The following is a 19,660-nucleotide window of genomic DNA, read 5'->3' on the forward strand; positions in this document are numbered from 1 at the left end:
CTAAACTGGTTTTAGAAGAAAAATAATGTTGTTGACATAAAAATATATCTCCTTACAAAATGTTGCAATTAATATGAAGTTTATTAAAATTAAAAAGAAACTAATTACTAACATAATTTCTATTTTATGGAGAAAACTTAAATCAAGAAGTATTAGAGGTTTGTATGTTGAACAAATATCAGTAAATTTCGGTCACCAGTCAACGTTGCATGAATATTCTCGTGTTCATTGTAACATATGTTGGAACATGATCATTAATTTAATTCTAAAATGCTGAAAATGATACACGAAAATCAAGGGTCCCTGGAAGCAACTACTATATTCCAGGTAGTAATTATTATTGAATTTCCTTGGAAGTCTACATATCCCGTCTTGCAAGGAGTATACAGAACAGGAATTCCTGTCCTACATGAAAATAAGATAAAAAATTACACTAGAAAGTGGTGGGGTATCAAGAGGCAAAACTAGTTTTGAACACATTCGGTGGATGCCGAACTTTCTGTAAAGAATGTTTTCTATGGTTTTCTTTCAAGCAAAAGAAGAGAAACAAAGGAAAAAACAAAATGTTAGTTTCTAATAGGTTTAGCAGTTGTTGCACAGACGGTGCTGAACTAATATATTTATCCACTAGCTGAGTGCCTAATTATTTTAAGTTCAGTGTAATTTCTTTACATGTGAGAATAAATTAACTGATATACATGTTTTTTTCCCAATGCATTCCTAGGGGCATTAGATCTACACCTTAGAATGAATTAGCATAATTGAATGGCTTTCTATATGTACCTACGTATCACACAGATGAATGAATGATCTATAATACAAACGAAGTTAATTCAAATATTTCAAAGATCAGACAAAAAGAATCACCAAACAAAATCACTAAGCCCCGAAAACACACAAGATTTTTCTTTATCAGGGTGCAAAACACATACAAGCAAAGTTGGGAACACACAGATGTTGTCATGTACATTTTAGTCAAAATCATGTGTTTTACTCGAGATATCGTGAAACAGGGTTAGAAAGGCATAGACATACAAATTAGATCGAATAACGAAAGCTTTACTTGCTTTATTAATTAATAATAGATATATTTGGAAAGAAGTATCAATTGTCTTCTTAAATGTATAATACACATATTCTGTAAATTATCCATATTGTATATTTCTACTCCGTCACTTTTATATATATATTCACTAAATATACTCTTTTTAGGAAGGGCAGAACGGTGAACATAGCAAGTCATACAGTGCATGAATGTCTCACTTCCGAGGAGTGCAGTAGTGGATTTAATGAGGAATCAAGTTCTAGAGAAAACTCCGGAACACATAAGGAAGAGACACCCCATATATATGAACACTCTGGAAAGAGATTAAATCAGTTATCAGATTTCACAGGACACATGATAACACATTCAGGTGAGAAGCCTCATGTATGTCCTGAATGTGGAAGGCCTTTTAAAAATAAGTCGAGCTTGAGAAAGCACATAATTACACATGCAGGTGAGAGACCACACGTTTGTCAGGAGTGTGGGAAGACATTTATTCGAAAATATGATTTGACAAGACATACGGTAGCACACACAGATCACAAGCCTCAAATATGTCACGTGTGTGGGAAGAGATTTAAAGATAAATCAAGCTTGGGAACACACATAATAACACATTCAGAGGAGAGACCTCACATGTGTCAGGGATGTGGAAAAAGATTTTGTCAAAAATCAGACTTGAAAAAGCACTTGATGACGCATACTGATGAGAAACCTCATTCATGTCCACACTGTGGAAGAGAATTTAATCGCAAAACAAATTTGCGACAGCATATGCTAACACATACAGATGAGAAACCTCATACGTGTCAGGAGTGTGGGAAAGGTTTTATTCGTAAAAACTATTTAGATGCTCACATGTTAACACACAGAGGAGAGAAGCCATACATTTGTCACGAATGTGGAAGAGGGTTTAGTTTGAAGCATCACTGGAAAGACCACATGCTAATACACATTAATCCGAAATCTCATACGTGTCATGAGTGTGGAAAAGGATTTAACCGAAAATCACACTTGCAACTGCACATGAGAACCCATAGAGGAGATGAATTTCCTTTGGAAAAATCTCATATTTGTCGGGTGTGTGGAACGGGATTCAGTGTAAAATCGCATTTAACAAGGCATATGATAATACATACTGACGAAAGACCTTTTGAATGTCGTGAATGTGGAAAAGGATTTAATGATATATCGACTTTGAGAAATCACACGGCTACACATTCCGCGGAGAAGCCTCATACGTGTCAGCAGTGTGGAAAAGGATTTACTCAGAAACACAGTTTAAAACAGCACATCCTGACTCATAAAACCTAGGAATTTGTAACTGTTAAAAATGTGCAGAGTAGATAGAAAAGCTCCTTGAAAATTCGTTTCTTTACACCAACTGGTTAAAAACCTAACATACATCAAAAGTTTAGCAAAACCTTTAGAGAAAAATTGCCTATTGAGCCATACTAACTTAAAACTGGAAAATATTATACGTTTCCTCAATAATCATATGCAAATTAATCATATGTCAGAAAATAGTATTTAAACAGTAATGTACAGCGATGTAGGTACTACGAGTATATTAATACACTTTATCGAAACAAAAACTTATATCTACACATGAAACTGAAAAAAATAGGTAAATTGCTTAATTTGAAACAAAGATGTAACTTCTATAACTTAATGAAAAGAGCTGGCAAATATCCTTAAGATTATATTATTTAATGTGGTCTGCAACATCAAAAAAAGATCAACATGAAGCCCTATTATTGTTAATATTATAATAATAACCCGAGGTTGAACTCATATATATCAGGATTTTGGAGAATACGTAGAAATGGCATGCTTGAGGCTATGTAGTTCAAATATATTAATGTACGAAAAACGGTGGTAAAGTAGACAGAATTTTATTGCGCGCTATGTCTTCATTAAATCTGGAAAACTATTCTTCCTAGCAATCACTTTAGAATCATTTGTAAAATTTTTAGCATACTAAGCTTTTTATTTGTTCAGAAGATACAAGTAAGCAACAGTATTTCTTGGTAAAAACCTTATTCCTTGTAACTAAAGTTAGAAAACGAATTTTTCATCATCGAATTTTTTCTTTCCGGTTTTTACAAACGTGAAGGAAAGAGTTATATGGTTTGTACTACTTGCGCAAATGCCTGAAAATCACAATATCTAAAAGTTTCAATTGCGCAATAGTTGTCCCTGGTTAGATTCCAGCTCGCCCAAAGAACTTTACTGTGGAAAAACATCGTGTACGTGGATTTTCTCAAGATTCTTCCACTTTCTTCATTCCGCTATTTCATTCATTTCTCGTCATCACCGTCTCCTTTAGCCTAGCAGACATATCTGTGGGACGTAAAAATCAAAGTTTTCAATATTTCTGTAATTTACTTTTCAGAACACCATTTTGTCTTTCTTAAAACATTAAAATCGTGGTAATTACAGTGTAATTTTTATTACATCTTAACTTCAAATCTAGCCTTGCACATCTTAGTCCAAGTCACAATGGATACAGCGTTTTTCTTGTGTGTTCAGCACATATAAGCCTTTCCAGTAATTACAGTACATGGTAGTAATACTCCGTTTTGCAGATGGGCAGTAATAACAAACTTTCTTGGACATGGACCCCCAGGTGGTTGTGGCGTACGTTCCACACCAACAATTCAACTTTGCAATAAAGGGCTGGCAGATGTGTTTACATGTGAGGAGATCACTGTGCGTGGCATAGGACTTTCATGAGTTCTTTTCTTGAGAGGGGTTTCTGTCGCCTATGGAACATGTTAGTTCAATATGTGACACTTTCATTCACGAATGCAATATTCAGCATGGCATACAACAAAGAGGCTGCGTGTTTTCTTCTTACTTGAGGTTACGTTGTTGTAAACTTGTGTCAATGGTTCTCTTTGTAGCATAAGTTTTAACAATAAGTATCTGATTTCAGGATCTAGAGCCACGTCTTTATGCGTAGTGGATAATAGGAAAATTACCTTATTTGACTGGTTTGTAGCACGCTAGAATTATCTGGTTATCAAAACAGAAGATCGATATTGCAACTTGCCACTTCCTACTATAGGTTTATCTTGTTTGATCGAATTGTCCTGAAACTAATCAAGTTGAACGGGGCTCTACATCTTCACTTGAGAACCTAAAACTGGTAAAACAATTGTCGATCGTCACGTTTCTGTTTGAGCCGTGGAATGGTTTTGTTATCTGTTTCCGCAATACTCAACTAAAGAAAGTCGGCCTGAATTTAAACTTTTTCCAAGATATGGTATTGCATTTCCCATAAAATTTGTACATACTTCATTACATTTTCTTTTTCGTATTTGCTTGGAATACAAGGGATGTACATCCGGAACTGATACTTCCTACGAAATGTAAGTAACTGTTCCTCAATAGCCACGACTGAATCTAGCTGGTACATTTTCGTACAGTTAAGAACAAAATTATTCCATACCTAAAATATTGGCTCAAAACTGCTTTCTTTTTTCCATCACACGTAGCTTTGTCATAGAAATGTAAGCAATTGACAAAGAACTTGTATTTTTCAGCACTTGTTGTTGCTTTGAACTTTGTTCTACATAGACGATTATTGAACATTTTGACAATTGAAGATGATTGTTTTTTTTTTTTTTAATACGGCAGATAAACCTTAGAGGCCTAGATATGCTCATAGATCCTGTATTGCTCTGATGCTGGTAGTTAGCAGACACCTTCTCAATTTGATCACTTGTATGCAGCAATATTTTATATACAATTATTTCACTGATAAAGAGCTGAAAGCATTCCTTCGTGGATGTTGCATTTTTGCAATATTTATTGATCCCTCTGTAAAATAAACTATGTTTCTACCAGAGGAACAACCTGACCCAATTGAAATATTTATAGATCACATGTCACCTTTTTCCTCTGTTCACTTTTGTTTTCGGTACAGTAATGTCTAATGTACATTTACCGGCTACCAGGAAGGGTAACTAAAGCACTTAAATAAAGTAAATGAACTTATGCAGAAAAATCTAGAATTAAATATCAAAGACTCTTACAAGGAACGCATCAGAATACGCTTAAAGGTTCAGTAACTAAAATTGCATGCTTTCTTGAAATGAAAGGACAGAAATTGAATTTGAATTCTATTACAAAACAACGTCTTCGTCGACAGACAAATAAGATGCAGAGGTACTCCGGCTGCAGTTCTTCCCAGTTCCTCCTCTTCGGACTCTAGACCTTAATAGCATTGCCAACTAGCAAACCACTTGCTGTAACCTTGAATTGCAAGTTGGCCAAGCTTGCATCTAGCTTGATTGGAAAACGTGCAAGCATGCCGCAAAGTGGATTCCAGTAACGAAGTTACGTGGGGACAACCTTGAATTCAGTGTTCCATTCAAGTTTGACGTACGCGTTTTACAGAGCCAAGTCAATAGTCAAACGGTCAGTGGTGCTATGATACTCCACATATTATCTAAAGTGTCGCTTAAAAGCACAACAAAAGGTAGGTTGTATGAAAGCATGCGTTTCAAGTGCAAGCGTAGAGAGCCACACGCCAAGCACGTGCCAACTGGCTGGAAGACTTTCTTGCTACTAGGGGACTGATGTGCGGACTCCATTGGGCCTTTTAGGAATACCCCACAAGATCAGAAGATCGTCGCGTAGAGTAACGGGCCACTAGCGTGAACCTTCAACGTTGAAGACGGAGAGCTCCTACTCATTATACACACTACCTGAACTAGAGGTACAAGACGAAGTTCTTACCAACCCTAGATTTTCACAGTGTTTGTAACTTCCGTCTGTGACGTATTATTTTCCACTTCACTACTTGTTCCTATATGGAAAGTGTACTAATCTTAAAATATCTTGCTTTTTAAGTTATAATTTTGTCCATTTGGCTCATTGCATGCTATAAGTATTTGGATCAATCCTGCTGTAATTGACCTCCGAGAAGTTGCCCCCCTTCATAGGAGCACTAATGATCTCTTCTAGTGCAATCGTTAGTGCTTCTTAGAACACCAACTCCCAACATTAGTGCTTCAATAGTTTGGACGCTACAAGCAAAAAAATTGGGGGGACAATTTCACGTTAGCCCCCCCCAGAAAGCACTAACGATTAAAACTAGTGCATCATTATTGCTTTCAGAAAACTAATAGTTTCGCTAGTGCTTCACTATTAGTGTAAATGTGCCCAATAATATGTCACGAAACTCCCATAAGGAATACATAAGGAATTTTTCATTGGGTCAAATTCCCGCCAAATTCAAAAGCACTAACAGTATATTCTAGGCAATCGTTAGTGCTTCTTAGAACACCAAGTCGAAACATTAGTGCTGCAATAGTTTGGACACTAGAAGCAAGAAATTTTGAAAGGATAAACGTCAAGTTAGTCCCCTAGTAAACACTAACAATGAAACCTAGTGCAATTGATAGTACATTGTTGGTGCTTCTAGAAAACACTAATAGTTTCGTTAGTGCTTCACTATTAGTGTAGATATGGCAAATTGTATGTGACGAAACTCACGTAAGAAAAACATTGGGAATTTTTCTTTGAGTTAAACTTCCGCCAAATTCAAAAGCACTAATAATCTCTTCTAGTGCAATCGTTAATACTTCTCAAAGCACCAAATCCGAACGTTAATGCTTCAATAGTTTCGATCCTAGGAGCAAAAAGAAAAAAATTAAGATGGTAAACTTCACGTTAATTCCCCAGAAAGCACTAACGACAAAATCTAGTACAATCGATACTGCATCGTCTGGACTTCTAGGAAACAGTAATAGTTACTTGTGTGTGTGTGTTTCTTTATTCAGTTTTGGGAGATGAATTTCGTTATGTTTCTAATTTTTTTCGTATGAAAATTTAATCTTTTTTCCTTGGTTCATATATAAACAGTCATTTTATTATTTTTTTTCTTCTTCATTGTTTTATGATACGATAAAAATTAACTACAATCCTTTGCTAATTTTAGTATCTTTAATTCTGTTTGTTGAGTATGTAAAATGGTGTATACGGGTTTTGGAACGCAACTTTAACCCTGGATTACAAACCATTCGTAAATTTTACGAAGCAACATGTTCCAAATTGTTGAATTCGCTGAACCGCGAATGCGCGGCCGGCCTCCTCCCCAATACCTTCCTATCTCGCACAGCAGAGGCTAGTTTTGGTTTTACAACTGTGTCAGTCAGTTTTATCATGCATATTTTGATGGGCTAGTTGTAATTTTTAAGAAAGGTTTGTAACCACGTTAGTTTTTTCAAAAATTTTGACAAACCTACTTTCTTGTTTTTAACATTAAAGGAGTGTTTTTGGACTATAAACAGTGCAAAGAGTTGGGTCACAGTATTGTAATTATTTCTGGTTTTCGTTGGTGGAGAAACTATGGGAGACAGTGACGAAGAACGTGAAAATAATTAAATAAGAATGTTGTTTTATATCTTGTGATGAAGACTAGTAATACTGCTAGTGAAGAGCATCCACATCACTAATCCTATGGCAAACCCGCCACAATAAATATGAAAAACTTGTTTTTACTGACCATCAGGGAAAAGGAGAATGACAACAAACTTGTGTAGGCACTAAAGGAAGGCGATTTGTGCTGCAAATAGAGCTGTTTGTTGTGTGGTGAGTGGCGAGGAAAAATGAAAAAGATTGGAATGACAACTTTCAAGTTTGCACCTAATTACTTTTTTCGAAGTTGATATGCAAAGTGCTACGTTTTTTAGTTGCCTTGGTCCTTTTACTTTAATTATCTATTATTGTAATATCTATAAGACAATTTTCCCACATAAATGTAACTGTATCTTCATAATGTCATATTTGCAATTCAAGTATACAGCTAGCAAGTTATATACATAACTTTTTACATGTACTTGTTCAATAAAGTATTCCAATATTATTGTCGAATAATTCTATAAACAAGCCCACTATTAGACTTAAAAAATGATAATATATACAGAAATAATAAAAAGACTAAAATTGAGTCGTAAAATTTACGAATGCTTTGTAACCACGTAGCCACAAAATAAGGTTTGTAATCCAGGGTTAATTGATCTTTTACAATAGTGTTATTTATTTGTGAACTTTAGACTTCATGATTCAAAGTTGTATACGAAGATAAAAATGCTAAGAAGACTGTAATTAAACAAGGTAAGTGTCTTTACAGTTAATTAATGTAGAGTAATTAATTAATGTGAAGTAACTGTTATTGATTAAACTTTTGGACACAAATTTTTGAACAATTCTAATGAAAAGATTCCTGTTGTTACAGTTTATTTTTCCTGAAATTATGGAAACTACATGGAATTTATAGTACATTACCAAAGGAATATTAAACTTGGATTCTCACAAGGAAGAGGATGTAAAACGGGGTCTTGTAGAAAGGAAACTATTAATAATGATCTGTTATAATAATAAATTTGAATATAGTTGTTTAGTTAATGAAGAATGTGTTCGATGTACTTAGTAAGAATTGTATGAGGGCAACTACCTGAAAATATTTAAAAACCTTTAAAACATTTAATTAAATCACGATGTGGTAGAAAGATATGCATACTGATTTAATTCTCATAGTAAGGGGCGAAAGACACTATCCCGCAAAAACATACAGTTTCTCTTGTGATAGATAATATCTCTGGTATTAGTAAATTAAAAACAGTGGCAAATATTTAGTACTTTCATGTGGCAGACTCACAATGATATTTCACATATAAAGCTTAAACCAAATTCGCAAAAATTTAACTATAAATTAAAATCGATTTTGTAGAATAGGTCAAGTAAGTAAAAGCTAGGAAGGCCAAAATTTTCCGGAATTTCACTTTCCGGATTTCGAAAAAATCCAGAATTATAAAAAATTCCGAAAAAGGTCGGAATTAGGAGAAGTTCCGAATTTCAGAAAAATATCGTTAATTATGATTCTATGTTAAATCTTCATTATTTGTGAAATGAAAATTTATATCAGAGATGGATCAAGTTACAAAAAATTTACACAAGCTATTCGTACAAAGCAAGTTGACCCAGATCGGCGGTCCAATTTTGGTTACTACCTCGAGCAAAATCTTTTATCATCTAGTGTCAAGAAATTTAATAGTAGAATCTGTAGGACATTTTTTTCATCGTATTTTATGGAGATGAAGATTTGCTATTATGCGCTTAATAGACGTACAAGTTGCATGAGAAATATTGATTGGTGAACAGATCAAAAATACAGTAAGATAAAGTGATAATAAAGGAGCGTGTAGCGAAAGTTCAGAATGCATTGGGTCAGAACAGAATGTAACCCATTTAACACACTGTTTAAGCGGAGATTAATCTCCAGTTATACTGTCATAAATATAAGTATCTTTTTTATATTCAGTATAATACCGGTAGTAGAAGTTTTTGAAAATCATAAGGTGGATTCCAGTAGATAGAATTACCAGACATCCGGGATTAGCCTGGACAATCCAGGATTTACAATTCAATCGAGAGTCCGATAGTTGATCGCAGTTCGTCCGGAACTATGAAAAGAAACATGAAATTGATGGCGTTAGTTATGATTTTCCAGAGGACAAACTCGTTTCATTACATAAAATTACGGTTGAGATCGAAAGTTGTGTATTTAGTATATTTCTTAAACTTCAGCTCCTGGTACGAATAAGCAATTGCTTGCAAGACTTACTTGCAGTAGAAGTATGAAAGAATAACGTTAGACATTTATGCTACTGACGGTATAAAGCAGTGGTTCGCAAACGGTGTGCCACGGTACACCGGAGTACCATGGCAAGATAAATAGTGTAAAGCGAATTTTCATAATTATATCGTGTAAAAAATAAAGTTTATTCCATTACTGTGTAAATTATGAATAGAATTATTTATTTTAATAGTAGGTCTAATAGAAAAGGACATGACGCCGATGGCACTTTGGAGAGAATGTTTCTTTTAGTCTTGATATTGAAACCGTAAACATTGGTTCAACAAACGCCACAATCAGCACTGTGATTTTGTGGCTTGCGCCACACCCTCGAAACGCGAAATCTGAAAGCCTGTTGTTCTCCCGTTAACCACCGTCTTAGTCCTTCAACAAATGTATAGCAAATCTAGTGGGGAGCCCAAGTTTTGTTTCGGTGTCCTGCTTGTACACCGAAATACGCGAGATACACGGTTGCACCAGCACTAACAGTTGTAGTGTGCACCACGTTAAATGATGCAAGTGCTGCATCTGCCGGTTTACGTTGCAAAAGATTCGTTGTTATCATAAACAAACAGATGTAAACATTTCCTATGTCCTGATATCTGTCCATACGTTACATATTTGTGATGCTTTTAGACATATAACACATTGCGACACTTACGATTTGCAAACAATTCTGACGTGATGTACAAAAACTAAGATCATTTTTGGATTAAGCGCACCAAGATACATAGGAATCTATCGTCCAATGTTGAAAAACATGACATAACTGAAATAATGCAGGCCTATGTAATGATATGTGTGGAATTTATATATTTGGGTATGTATGTACTGCCGCTGGTTGAAGGATTGTTGAACGTTACAGCTTTTGACACTGGTGATCGACAGTTTATGTACATCGGGCCACTTGAGAAGCTGGGCATATCGCTGCTTTGCACAATTTATATATATATATATATATATATATATATATATATATATATATATATATATATATATATATATATATATATATATATATTAGGGTGGTCCTTATTTATATGGGCAAAAATAAATTTAGGAATTTCCTTGAACTCACCCTCTAAAATGGTTCCATATGGGACAAAATTAAGCCAGGAGAAAGATTAGATCCATTGAATTTTAAATGGTGCCCGAAACGACCTCAAATTTTGAATGCGTTTACAATACATAGTATATGGGGAAAAGTTGGAATAAACTCTTGTAATTTACAAACGACTTAAGGGATGGAAAGATATCTTGGATAATGGAACTAGAGGAAATGGCCAACCTAATTTTGTATAGCATTATTATGACGGCCATCTTAAAGTGCGCCATCTTGAATTCAGGTCAAAATTTTCAAATAGGAAGAGGGTCATGTTACATATCATTTTGAGGTGGCGTTTTCCCAGAAGCACAAATCTCGTATTATTTTCAAGCTACTAATAATCTTGTAAGAGTTATTACGTGTGAAAAACGAAATGCTTCGATGTAATGTTATTTTATTGTAGTTATGGACCACAGATTTGTAAGAATTTTGGAAGTATTTTACATAAACTGGAAACAAACTGCTAGAGAAAGTTAAATCTTTGTTTCCCCATGAACTACCAATACGTTTTTCCATCAAGATGATTCATAGACCATTATAAGGAAAAAGAAAAAATATAACATAGAAGAAATTGAAAAATCCCTTATTTATGTAGTACTGTAGCTTTGGGGTAAGTTTTCAATAGGTTTTCAATCTTATATACTACACAGTTCACTTTTGTCACATCTAGGAAAAGATTATCTATGAGAATTCACTATGTGCAAAATAAACTTTTTCTGATACTCATTTTTCGTAAAAACGATGTTGTAATCTTCTGTTAGTTTCACTCCCCTTTCTGCTGCATCGTTTATTACGGAGATGAATTTAACTATTGTCTTTCCTTGAAGATAGTCATTGTTATCTTTCCATGAAATCGGATCACACTCAAGAAACCCTTTGGGTATTTTAAATCTCACGAGAAAAAATTGTTTGTTGTATCAAAATCACTGATTTCTCTTTTAGCAAGAATTTTTATGATATTATCCTTGCGTCAAGCCTCTTTGCTGATTCACGGTCTCTCCTTACAGTTTTAATTCTTTCAACCAATTTTTGTTTTTCCACTATGTTAACTTCATCATCAAAAAACTCCAATGCTACGTATTCCTCCTTCAAGTACCAGAGATGCCGAGAAAATTTAGAAAGGGCCACTTCAGATAATTCATTGTCTATTTGCCTATAACTGTACAAAGCTTTCAAAAATTGCAGGTCTTGTAATGGTGAATGGGATACTTGATCACATTTAAATCAAGCTTGGACATATAGTCGTATCAGAAAAATTCATGCATTGCGAAGACCCGTTTCTATTTGCTTCGTTAAACGAAAATATTGGCGAAAGAGAAATATTTTTAAACAGTATATTGCTTTTCCCATCTACCTTGAATGGTGAATTGCTCCAGGCAAACGAAAGAAAACTCTTCGAGGAGGTATGCCATCCAAGAATGTCAGTTCTAAAAATTTACTGTAATCTTCTCTGCGGTGTCCTGCTTCTACAAGTTTGATAGCAAAATTCAATACTTCATTTCTTACATCTGAAATGTTGTTCCTTACGTCATTATCATCATCAATTCTGGAATAAAGTTAGTACAATCTATTTTAGACCAATCGTTCTGAAAATGCTTAAATAGGGGAACGTCCGGTCCAGACAACGAAACACAACACTTGTCAAATACACATTTTAAAACCAATTCATAAATGTAGTGTCTACAAGGAAGGTATAGAAGATCATTTTGGAGCATCTGCTCTAGGAGAATGAAAGCACCGTTCACATGACACATATTGCAGGGAATAGTGTGACAACAAACTGCCTGCACGAACTTTACCAAGTTCCATTCTTCAAGCTAATGAACTGTAGTAGAAATAATATGTTCGTTCTCCTCTTCATGATGACAAACTGAGAACACCAATTAGCCTCTAATGAGCATCTCCTGTAATAAATATTGATAACCCGTCGACAGTCTCTCTACCTGTCAAATTCGGCAGTAGTTTTCTGTCTCATTGCACAACTAACGCACTTGATGCACTCCGAAATTGTTTTTGTGGTCTTATGCAACTTCGCTACGGATTATCTCTCAGCATCGATGCATATTTATTACTAGTTCCTTTACATTATGGCCTAATGTTTCTGCCTTCGCTGTCAGAATATGTATATTCTCGTTCTATCAGTGGACTTGTATCGATAAAGAGCAGCAACCTGTCTTGGAGTTTTAAAATTAGTTTTTCCCCTTTTACATCTCTTGCAGGGTCCGGGCGCACACAGGCACATATTTACATTTTATCTTACATACCGGTACTCAACTGGGTTTTCCTCTTCATTTCTTGAAATGCTTACCTCCGAGTGTTTTGGTGTAAAATTCATACAAATCATTTTCAGAAGTGCATTTTTCTTTTGCGTTCCTCTTTCTAATGAAGCCCCGCATATCCCTCTTGTTCTTTTCGAGCCAAACTCATGTCTTTACATTTAGTTGTGTAAGAGTTATTACTTGTGAAAAAGAGAAATATTTTCACAGGTAATAATTCTTAGACGACTAAAGCTATCTTTAAAATACTGCCAGATTTGTGTTTCTGGTGAAACGCCACCTCAAAACAATATGTCACATGACCCTCTTCCTATTTAAAAATTTTGATCTGAATCCAAGATGGCGGACTTCAAGATGGCCGCTGTGACAATACTATACAACACTAGATGTGTTTCTTCCTCTAGTTCCATTATCCAGGGTATTTTTGCGTTCCCTTAAGCCGTTTCTAAATTACAAGATTTTATTCCAGATTTTTTCCATATATTATGTACTGTAATCGGATTCAAAATTTTAGGTCGCTTGGGGCACCATTTAATATTATTCAATGAAGTTAATTTTTCTCCTTCCTTAATTTAGTCCCATATGGAACCATTTTAGGGGGTGAGTCCAAAGAAATTAGGAAATCAAAAATTAAGGACCACCCTAATATATATATATATATATATATATATATATATATATATATATATATATATATATATATATATATATATATATATGATAAACGGTGATGTTTGAAAGATCCAGATTTTACAAATTTGCTAACTTATTCTCTAAAAATTAGATACCAGAACTGAAGTTTTCTAGTCGCAAATACACAGTAGCAAGTAATTGTAATAGAATTTAAAATTTTATTGCTTTTCCATTTACATCAAAAAACTTTGAGAATATCCATGTGGCTCGCGGTCTAGGGGTTGGACATGCCTGGTTTATGATGAAATTAAATGTTTCTAAATTATTTAGTTTGGTTTATATATTTTCGTAATCACGAACTTGACTTTAAAAAAGGTGTCCTCAATTGACTAAATAAAAATCTGGTAAACCTACCACTAGATACATTTTTCCCATGAAATGAAAATCAGTTGTTTAAGATACGCAATGTAGGAACTTAATTATCGATAGAGAGAGAAAAGAAATGTAGAGTCATGGTTAACAGTAGACGGACCATTCAGTCGCCAAGTACAGAGATAATAAAAATGAAAAATATACTTTACTAACAAATTGCCCTGAGAGAAATTGTCTACGAGGATTTAAAAAAAAATGTTTGTCATATTTAATCGCCTTTCACAGAGAATCTTCATCCTATTATTATTATTTTTAATCTGCAGTCGTTTGACGATGGATTTCATGTAAATTGATTTTCATTATCATGTAAACGCCGAAAGAAATACATTCACATAGAGGGAAGTTGTCTTAAAGCGTTGCTTTGTTATACTACTAAAAGTTTCGAACCCAGAAGAGTCACATATGACACACAGTGCTAATAGAAAGATACGATGTTTACAGATTTTTATCTTTTCGTCTCTATAAATGTCCACAATACGTGAATAAAATTACAAGTAAAGCGCAGTTTCTATTTTGTCAGGAGTGTGGGAAAGAACTAACCTTATCCTTTGTTACCATAATTCAGTGAGAAATTTAATAATTGCCTATCGTCTCGAAACTTTGCAAGAATTTTACTGTGTTTTGGTCCAAATTGTTTCGTTACTATACAATGAAAATATAAGACTTTGCTTTCCCACGAGAAGATTCTTTATCGGGAATTTTCCTTGAAAAATTGGTTACTAGAAATTCTGTGATCTTTGTACCAAACTCGATCCCACGATATCTCCCAAACACCCTGTTTTCACGGGGATATATATGAATTGCAGAAAAAATTCTAATTCAATCGTGCAGCTAATTTCAACTAATTCTCTCGGTTAGACTCAAAATTTCAGTAGTTCTAATATTGCATACACGCTCCGACAGCTATAGTTGCTTCCGTAGCAAAATGTCAACTAATCGTTGATTTGTTCCCGACGTATTTTCAGTGCTAAAGATTTGATTACTAATATAGTCATAATGGGTCGATCTGAAGTGTAGAAATAATTTTAAAAAACACATAATAGTGCCTAATGTAAATATTGTGGAAGAGTGGTGAAAAGCGGAAGAAGTATAGGAGGTCTGTGGCAGCATATAAATACCAAGCATCCAACAACTCGTGGAGAGCAAGAAGGTAGTAATATCGAAGAACCTGGGCCAACTTCAACTCAAGGATCATCATCTACCATAAGAAACTCAAGAAGGAGACAGTTTGAGGTAAGAATTGCATTTTCTAGTAGGCCTAAATACATAATTACAGACAAAATTAAGATCCTCTTGAATACAAGTACTATGTACGATAAATTTGAAGAAATAAAAATGTAAGTGAATATTTGCTTCGTCTCACTGTAATACTGAGAATACAAAGTACATCTGCGTACTGAGTAAAGAAAATAATAATAATAAAAATAAAAAGTGAAGTTGTGTTACAGTTTTGGTAATCAATGTTTTATTTGTGAATTTACTAGAGGGGAAGACCAACTGAGTCCGTAACAAATAGTGACTACTTACATGAATATATGTATCATATATAAATCCTTCAAATTCTGATGCGTAAAATGACAATAATAATAATAAATTATTATTATTATTATTATTATTATTATTATTATTATTATTATTATTATTATTATTATTATTATACTGGTCATATATTAGTTGACATTGAAAAGATGCTTTCAGAATTTTTAGAATGGTTATTTATACCAGTTTTAATGAGATTTTATCTCTTTTCAATCCCATCATCTTTGGATACTACACGATGCCAAATTACTGGATCATCATCAACTAAACCTAGAATTTCTAGAGTGGAAAGTATTCTTGCCAGCCTGAGAAAACAGTAATTAAGTTAGTGCTAGGGAAGAGAAAGCTGGAAAGGAGAAATTTACCTGGCTTTCCCCATACAACTAAATCAGTGCCTTTAATATGTGAGCTAATAAATCCAAAATATAACACCAGTTATGAATGAACTTCAAACTATTTTTCTTCTTTCTTTCTTTATGAATTACGTAGATAAATGTAAATAATATCTAACAATATGATTTTTTATGTTTTTACTTCTGGGGTATCAAGTCCTGGTTGTATTACACTAGTGAAAACAGAGTTTAGTGTGGATATCAACAGAAAACGTAGTATGGAAGATTGTGAAACAGTTGTTTTTTTTTTAATGTTAAGAGAACAAAAAAGGTTTTGTTAAAAACTTTACAAGTAACGACTTTGCACGTTTTGTGCTTTCTATATGCTTTTTAACATTCTCTGACACTCTCTGTCCGACCTATGACACTAAATGAAAACTGTGTAGTAGAAAGCTTAACTCCATTGGTGCCACATGGCATCAGCGCTAATGTATACATTTTAAAAAATATCATTATTATTGTTACTGTTATTGATTCACTATGATGCCAATTGACATCAAAATGCATTTTAGGGTTAAAATAGGGACTCTAATGTGATAAAGGCGGTTTCCTTCGTTAAAAAAATGTTGTTGCCGCGCGTGCCTATGATGTGCTTGATTCTTGATTCCTGGTCCCAAGTTCGATTCCTAGTTGGGGATCCATATTGCTCCGGCTTTCCATATTGACTCATCATCGTAAAAGAAAATGGTTAGTTACCTAAAAAAAAAAAAAAAAAAAGAGCTAGCGAACTTTGGTCAACAAAGCCGATCTGAAGACGCTGGGTGTTTTCGCACTGTCCAGTCATGCCCCATATTGAAAGGAAGTTCATCTTAGACTCAAAATTTAACGGGTTGTTGAGCCAGGAGTTAAGTTTAGATTTTTTATTTTCTTTAGTACCTTGGATTTTAAAGTTATGTTCGTAATAGAGATCACTTATGAATAATGCGTTTACTGAAATTTCTTTCTCACGGTTAAAAGAAGGAATTGACTTCTAATTATAAAGTATCCTATGAATACGATCTATATTATATAAAAGTAATAAACCGAAGTCAGTGGCGTGAGTGACACTTTGACGATTGTTACCGGTTGTTGATATTACAAGTACTTATCTACAGTTTTCAATATCAGAAAATATCGTACTTTTTTCCGAGCGTATCAACCATTTTAAACTATAGGCACTGACAACGACTTTTTTTTTTTTTTTTTTTTTTTTAGAGAGAGAGGGGTCAAATCCTACTTCAGTTACCTTCATCTTTTTGAAAAGTGTGGCTCTTCAGGTTCTTCCATTTTTTTACTAAATATAATCGAAACTGTCTCTCAATGATTCTGGATATTCTTCAAAGTAATCTATTTTCTTTCTGCAGTAACCTACGTCATGAATTTTCTTCTGTAAGATATTGAACAAGATTTCTTATCTTGATGCTATAACAGAAAACAGTTCAAATAAAAAAAAATGAAGTCAAAACTTTGAAGGGTTTGGTAGAATTTTACTGCACGAACTCTGGTTTGAGAATCCCATTCGTCGATGTTTCCGTCATGAATTTAAAGTCCTAACAGTTTATCTTTAAAGCTATACAGGACATCACTTATCCTACATCTATAGTTCCATTTTTTGTTTAAAGCTGTTGGGATACTTTTGTTGACTATATAGTCCAAAGCATTTGTTCTTTTTGAAGACTTTGAGAAAAAAGAAGCAAGTGACAACATAGTTAAAAAAAACTTACGCCCTTTTGTACAGTCAATTAACTTTCTCAAAACTAAATTAAACCTATGGGCATAACAATGAAAAAAAATAGACTTCTGTATATCTTTGTTCAACTAGAGGCTATGTTTGAGCAACAAGTTTTCCGTAATGAAAATTAGACAGTCAAACACAATTTGGGACAGTCAAACTACGGTATGATGAAGACGATTGCACAGTTCTTTTTCAACATATCAAATTGCATCAAAGTGCAAATTCAACTAGTATGCTAGAGGCTAGAGGTGAAAATTTCCTGAATCGAAAGTATTCTAAACTAAATTAAAAACAAAATATTTTCAAGTTAATTAGCATAAATTCTAAATAATAATAAGTATTCGAATTAGAAGAAGCGCCGGGAAAATCTTTACTTCTCCCTAATTGTATCATTAAAACTTACTATTTCCCCTTGATCTTGAAACAGTTCACATATAGCACAATGTGTTTCATCGATGGGCATTCCTGTATATTTAATGACACAGTTCAGAAGTTCACTTGGCGGAGAAATAAAATCTGAATAATAATAATAATAATAATAATAATAATAAATTCGCATAGCTCAAATTAACAGTCAATATGAAACTATTTTGTAGGAAAGCAAACCTATATTAAGTTTGTTTGTTAGAATATCCTATTGAATATGTCCTTGTTCTCTGTTGATATATTATTCAAATTTAAAGATAGCATATTAACATATAGTCATGCGAAAACTATATTTTAACATATAAACAATACACTTAGGAACATACGGTCTCACAGTAGAAGATGTTTAATGCTATTACTATGAAAAACCTGCTACTTATATTTGTCTGAAATTGTATACTGTTAAGACAACCTTACGGATACGGAAATTACAGCCAAGTTTCCATCCTTGGAATGGGAAAGCAAACGAAACAGTAGTTGAATCACTACCAGCTCGATCCTCTATAGCGAGTAGAATAAACATGCTGATGATATTCTAGATTCTCCTCGTTTTGCCAGGGAACGTTCCTATTTTTTCCTGATCCACTCAGCCGAACGATAACATAAAGGGCCATTCCGAAAGTCCAAATACGAGCGCGCAGGATGCTTCTGGCTGGCACACTGAAAGGTGCTACTGGAGTGAATGACCGCTATCGGGGTTCTCGTTACCTCTGAAATCCGCGGTATCAACAACAGTATGTTCCTATTTGGCGCTGGCATGTTGCGTTCATTCACATTGTAAATGCGGTATAGGCCGTCCGAACCTTTTTTTTTTTAAAAAAAAAGAAAGAAAGAAAAGGAAAATATGTAAACATCTTCCCATGTTGATGATTAAATTTAAAGACATACGAAAACAACGGAAAACTGTCATATTTTTATCGTTACCGCCGGTAACAGCGGTAATATGTACTACACGCCCCTGACCGAAGTCTTGGAAGTGTATATTACACACTACTAGATTTGTACAGTTTCAAATATAAGAGAATTATTTTAAATTAATAAAACTATGATCCACTTACTCCTATATGATATTTTTTCCTATACTCGAGAACTTGAAAAACAAAACCATTACTATTTCAAAGTATCACTATGGTTATGAGTTACTCAAGTACGACAAATTCCGATACGACTGTATAGTATCAAAATTGTCTATTTTTGTTGTGCCCGACTCCCAGTTATGGGTACGGATTTCCCATTTGACATGTGGCTTTAATGTAATGCCAAAACCCTCAGTTATATCTGAAAGAATTATAAGATTATATTTTATCTTTTGGAATGAAGAAATCTTCATACCGTCTCTGTTGCATAAAGTTATAGTGCATAACAACAAATTCTATCTAGTTGCAGTACATTGAATTGTCATGTAGCTTGTAATAACAGGAATAAGAATAAATTATAACATTAAGTAT

General features: G+C 34.0%; 1 protein-coding gene and 1 long non-coding RNA gene across 11 annotated transcripts in view; one reads left to right on the forward strand and one right to left on the reverse strand.

Moving 5' to 3' along the window:
• LOC145666333 (uncharacterized) overlaps positions 1 to 8,477 on the forward strand; it is a 147,862-nt gene extending 139,385 nt beyond the window's left edge. For 8 of the 10 annotated variants that reach the window (XM_081733450.1, XM_081733446.1, XM_081733452.1 and 5 more), the window contains exon 3: positions 1,213 to 8,477. In XM_081733450.1, the coding sequence (XP_081589576.1) occupies positions 1,213 to 2,359 (1,147 nt within the window). In that variant the 3' untranslated portion in view covers positions 2,360 to 8,477. The remainder of the gene's footprint in view (positions 1 to 1,212) is intronic. The other 2 variants (XM_081733444.1, XM_081733443.1) reach the window with 1 other exon arrangement.
• Positions 1 to 19,012, reverse strand: part of LOC145666335 (uncharacterized) — a 113,374-nt gene extending 94,362 nt beyond the window's left edge. The window contains exon 1 of the long non-coding RNA XR_014127718.1: positions 18,625 to 19,012. This is a non-coding gene — a long non-coding RNA (uncharacterized LOC145666335). The remainder of the gene's footprint in view (positions 1 to 18,624) is intronic.
• Positions 19,013 to 19,660: the final 648 nt, after the last annotated feature.

This window comes from Thermobia domestica, chromosome 12 (assembly GCF_964235325.1).
Source record: "Thermobia domestica chromosome 12, izTheDome1.hap1.1, whole genome shotgun sequence".
Lineage (NCBI taxonomy): Eukaryota > Metazoa > Arthropoda > Insecta > Zygentoma > Lepismatidae > Thermobia > Thermobia domestica.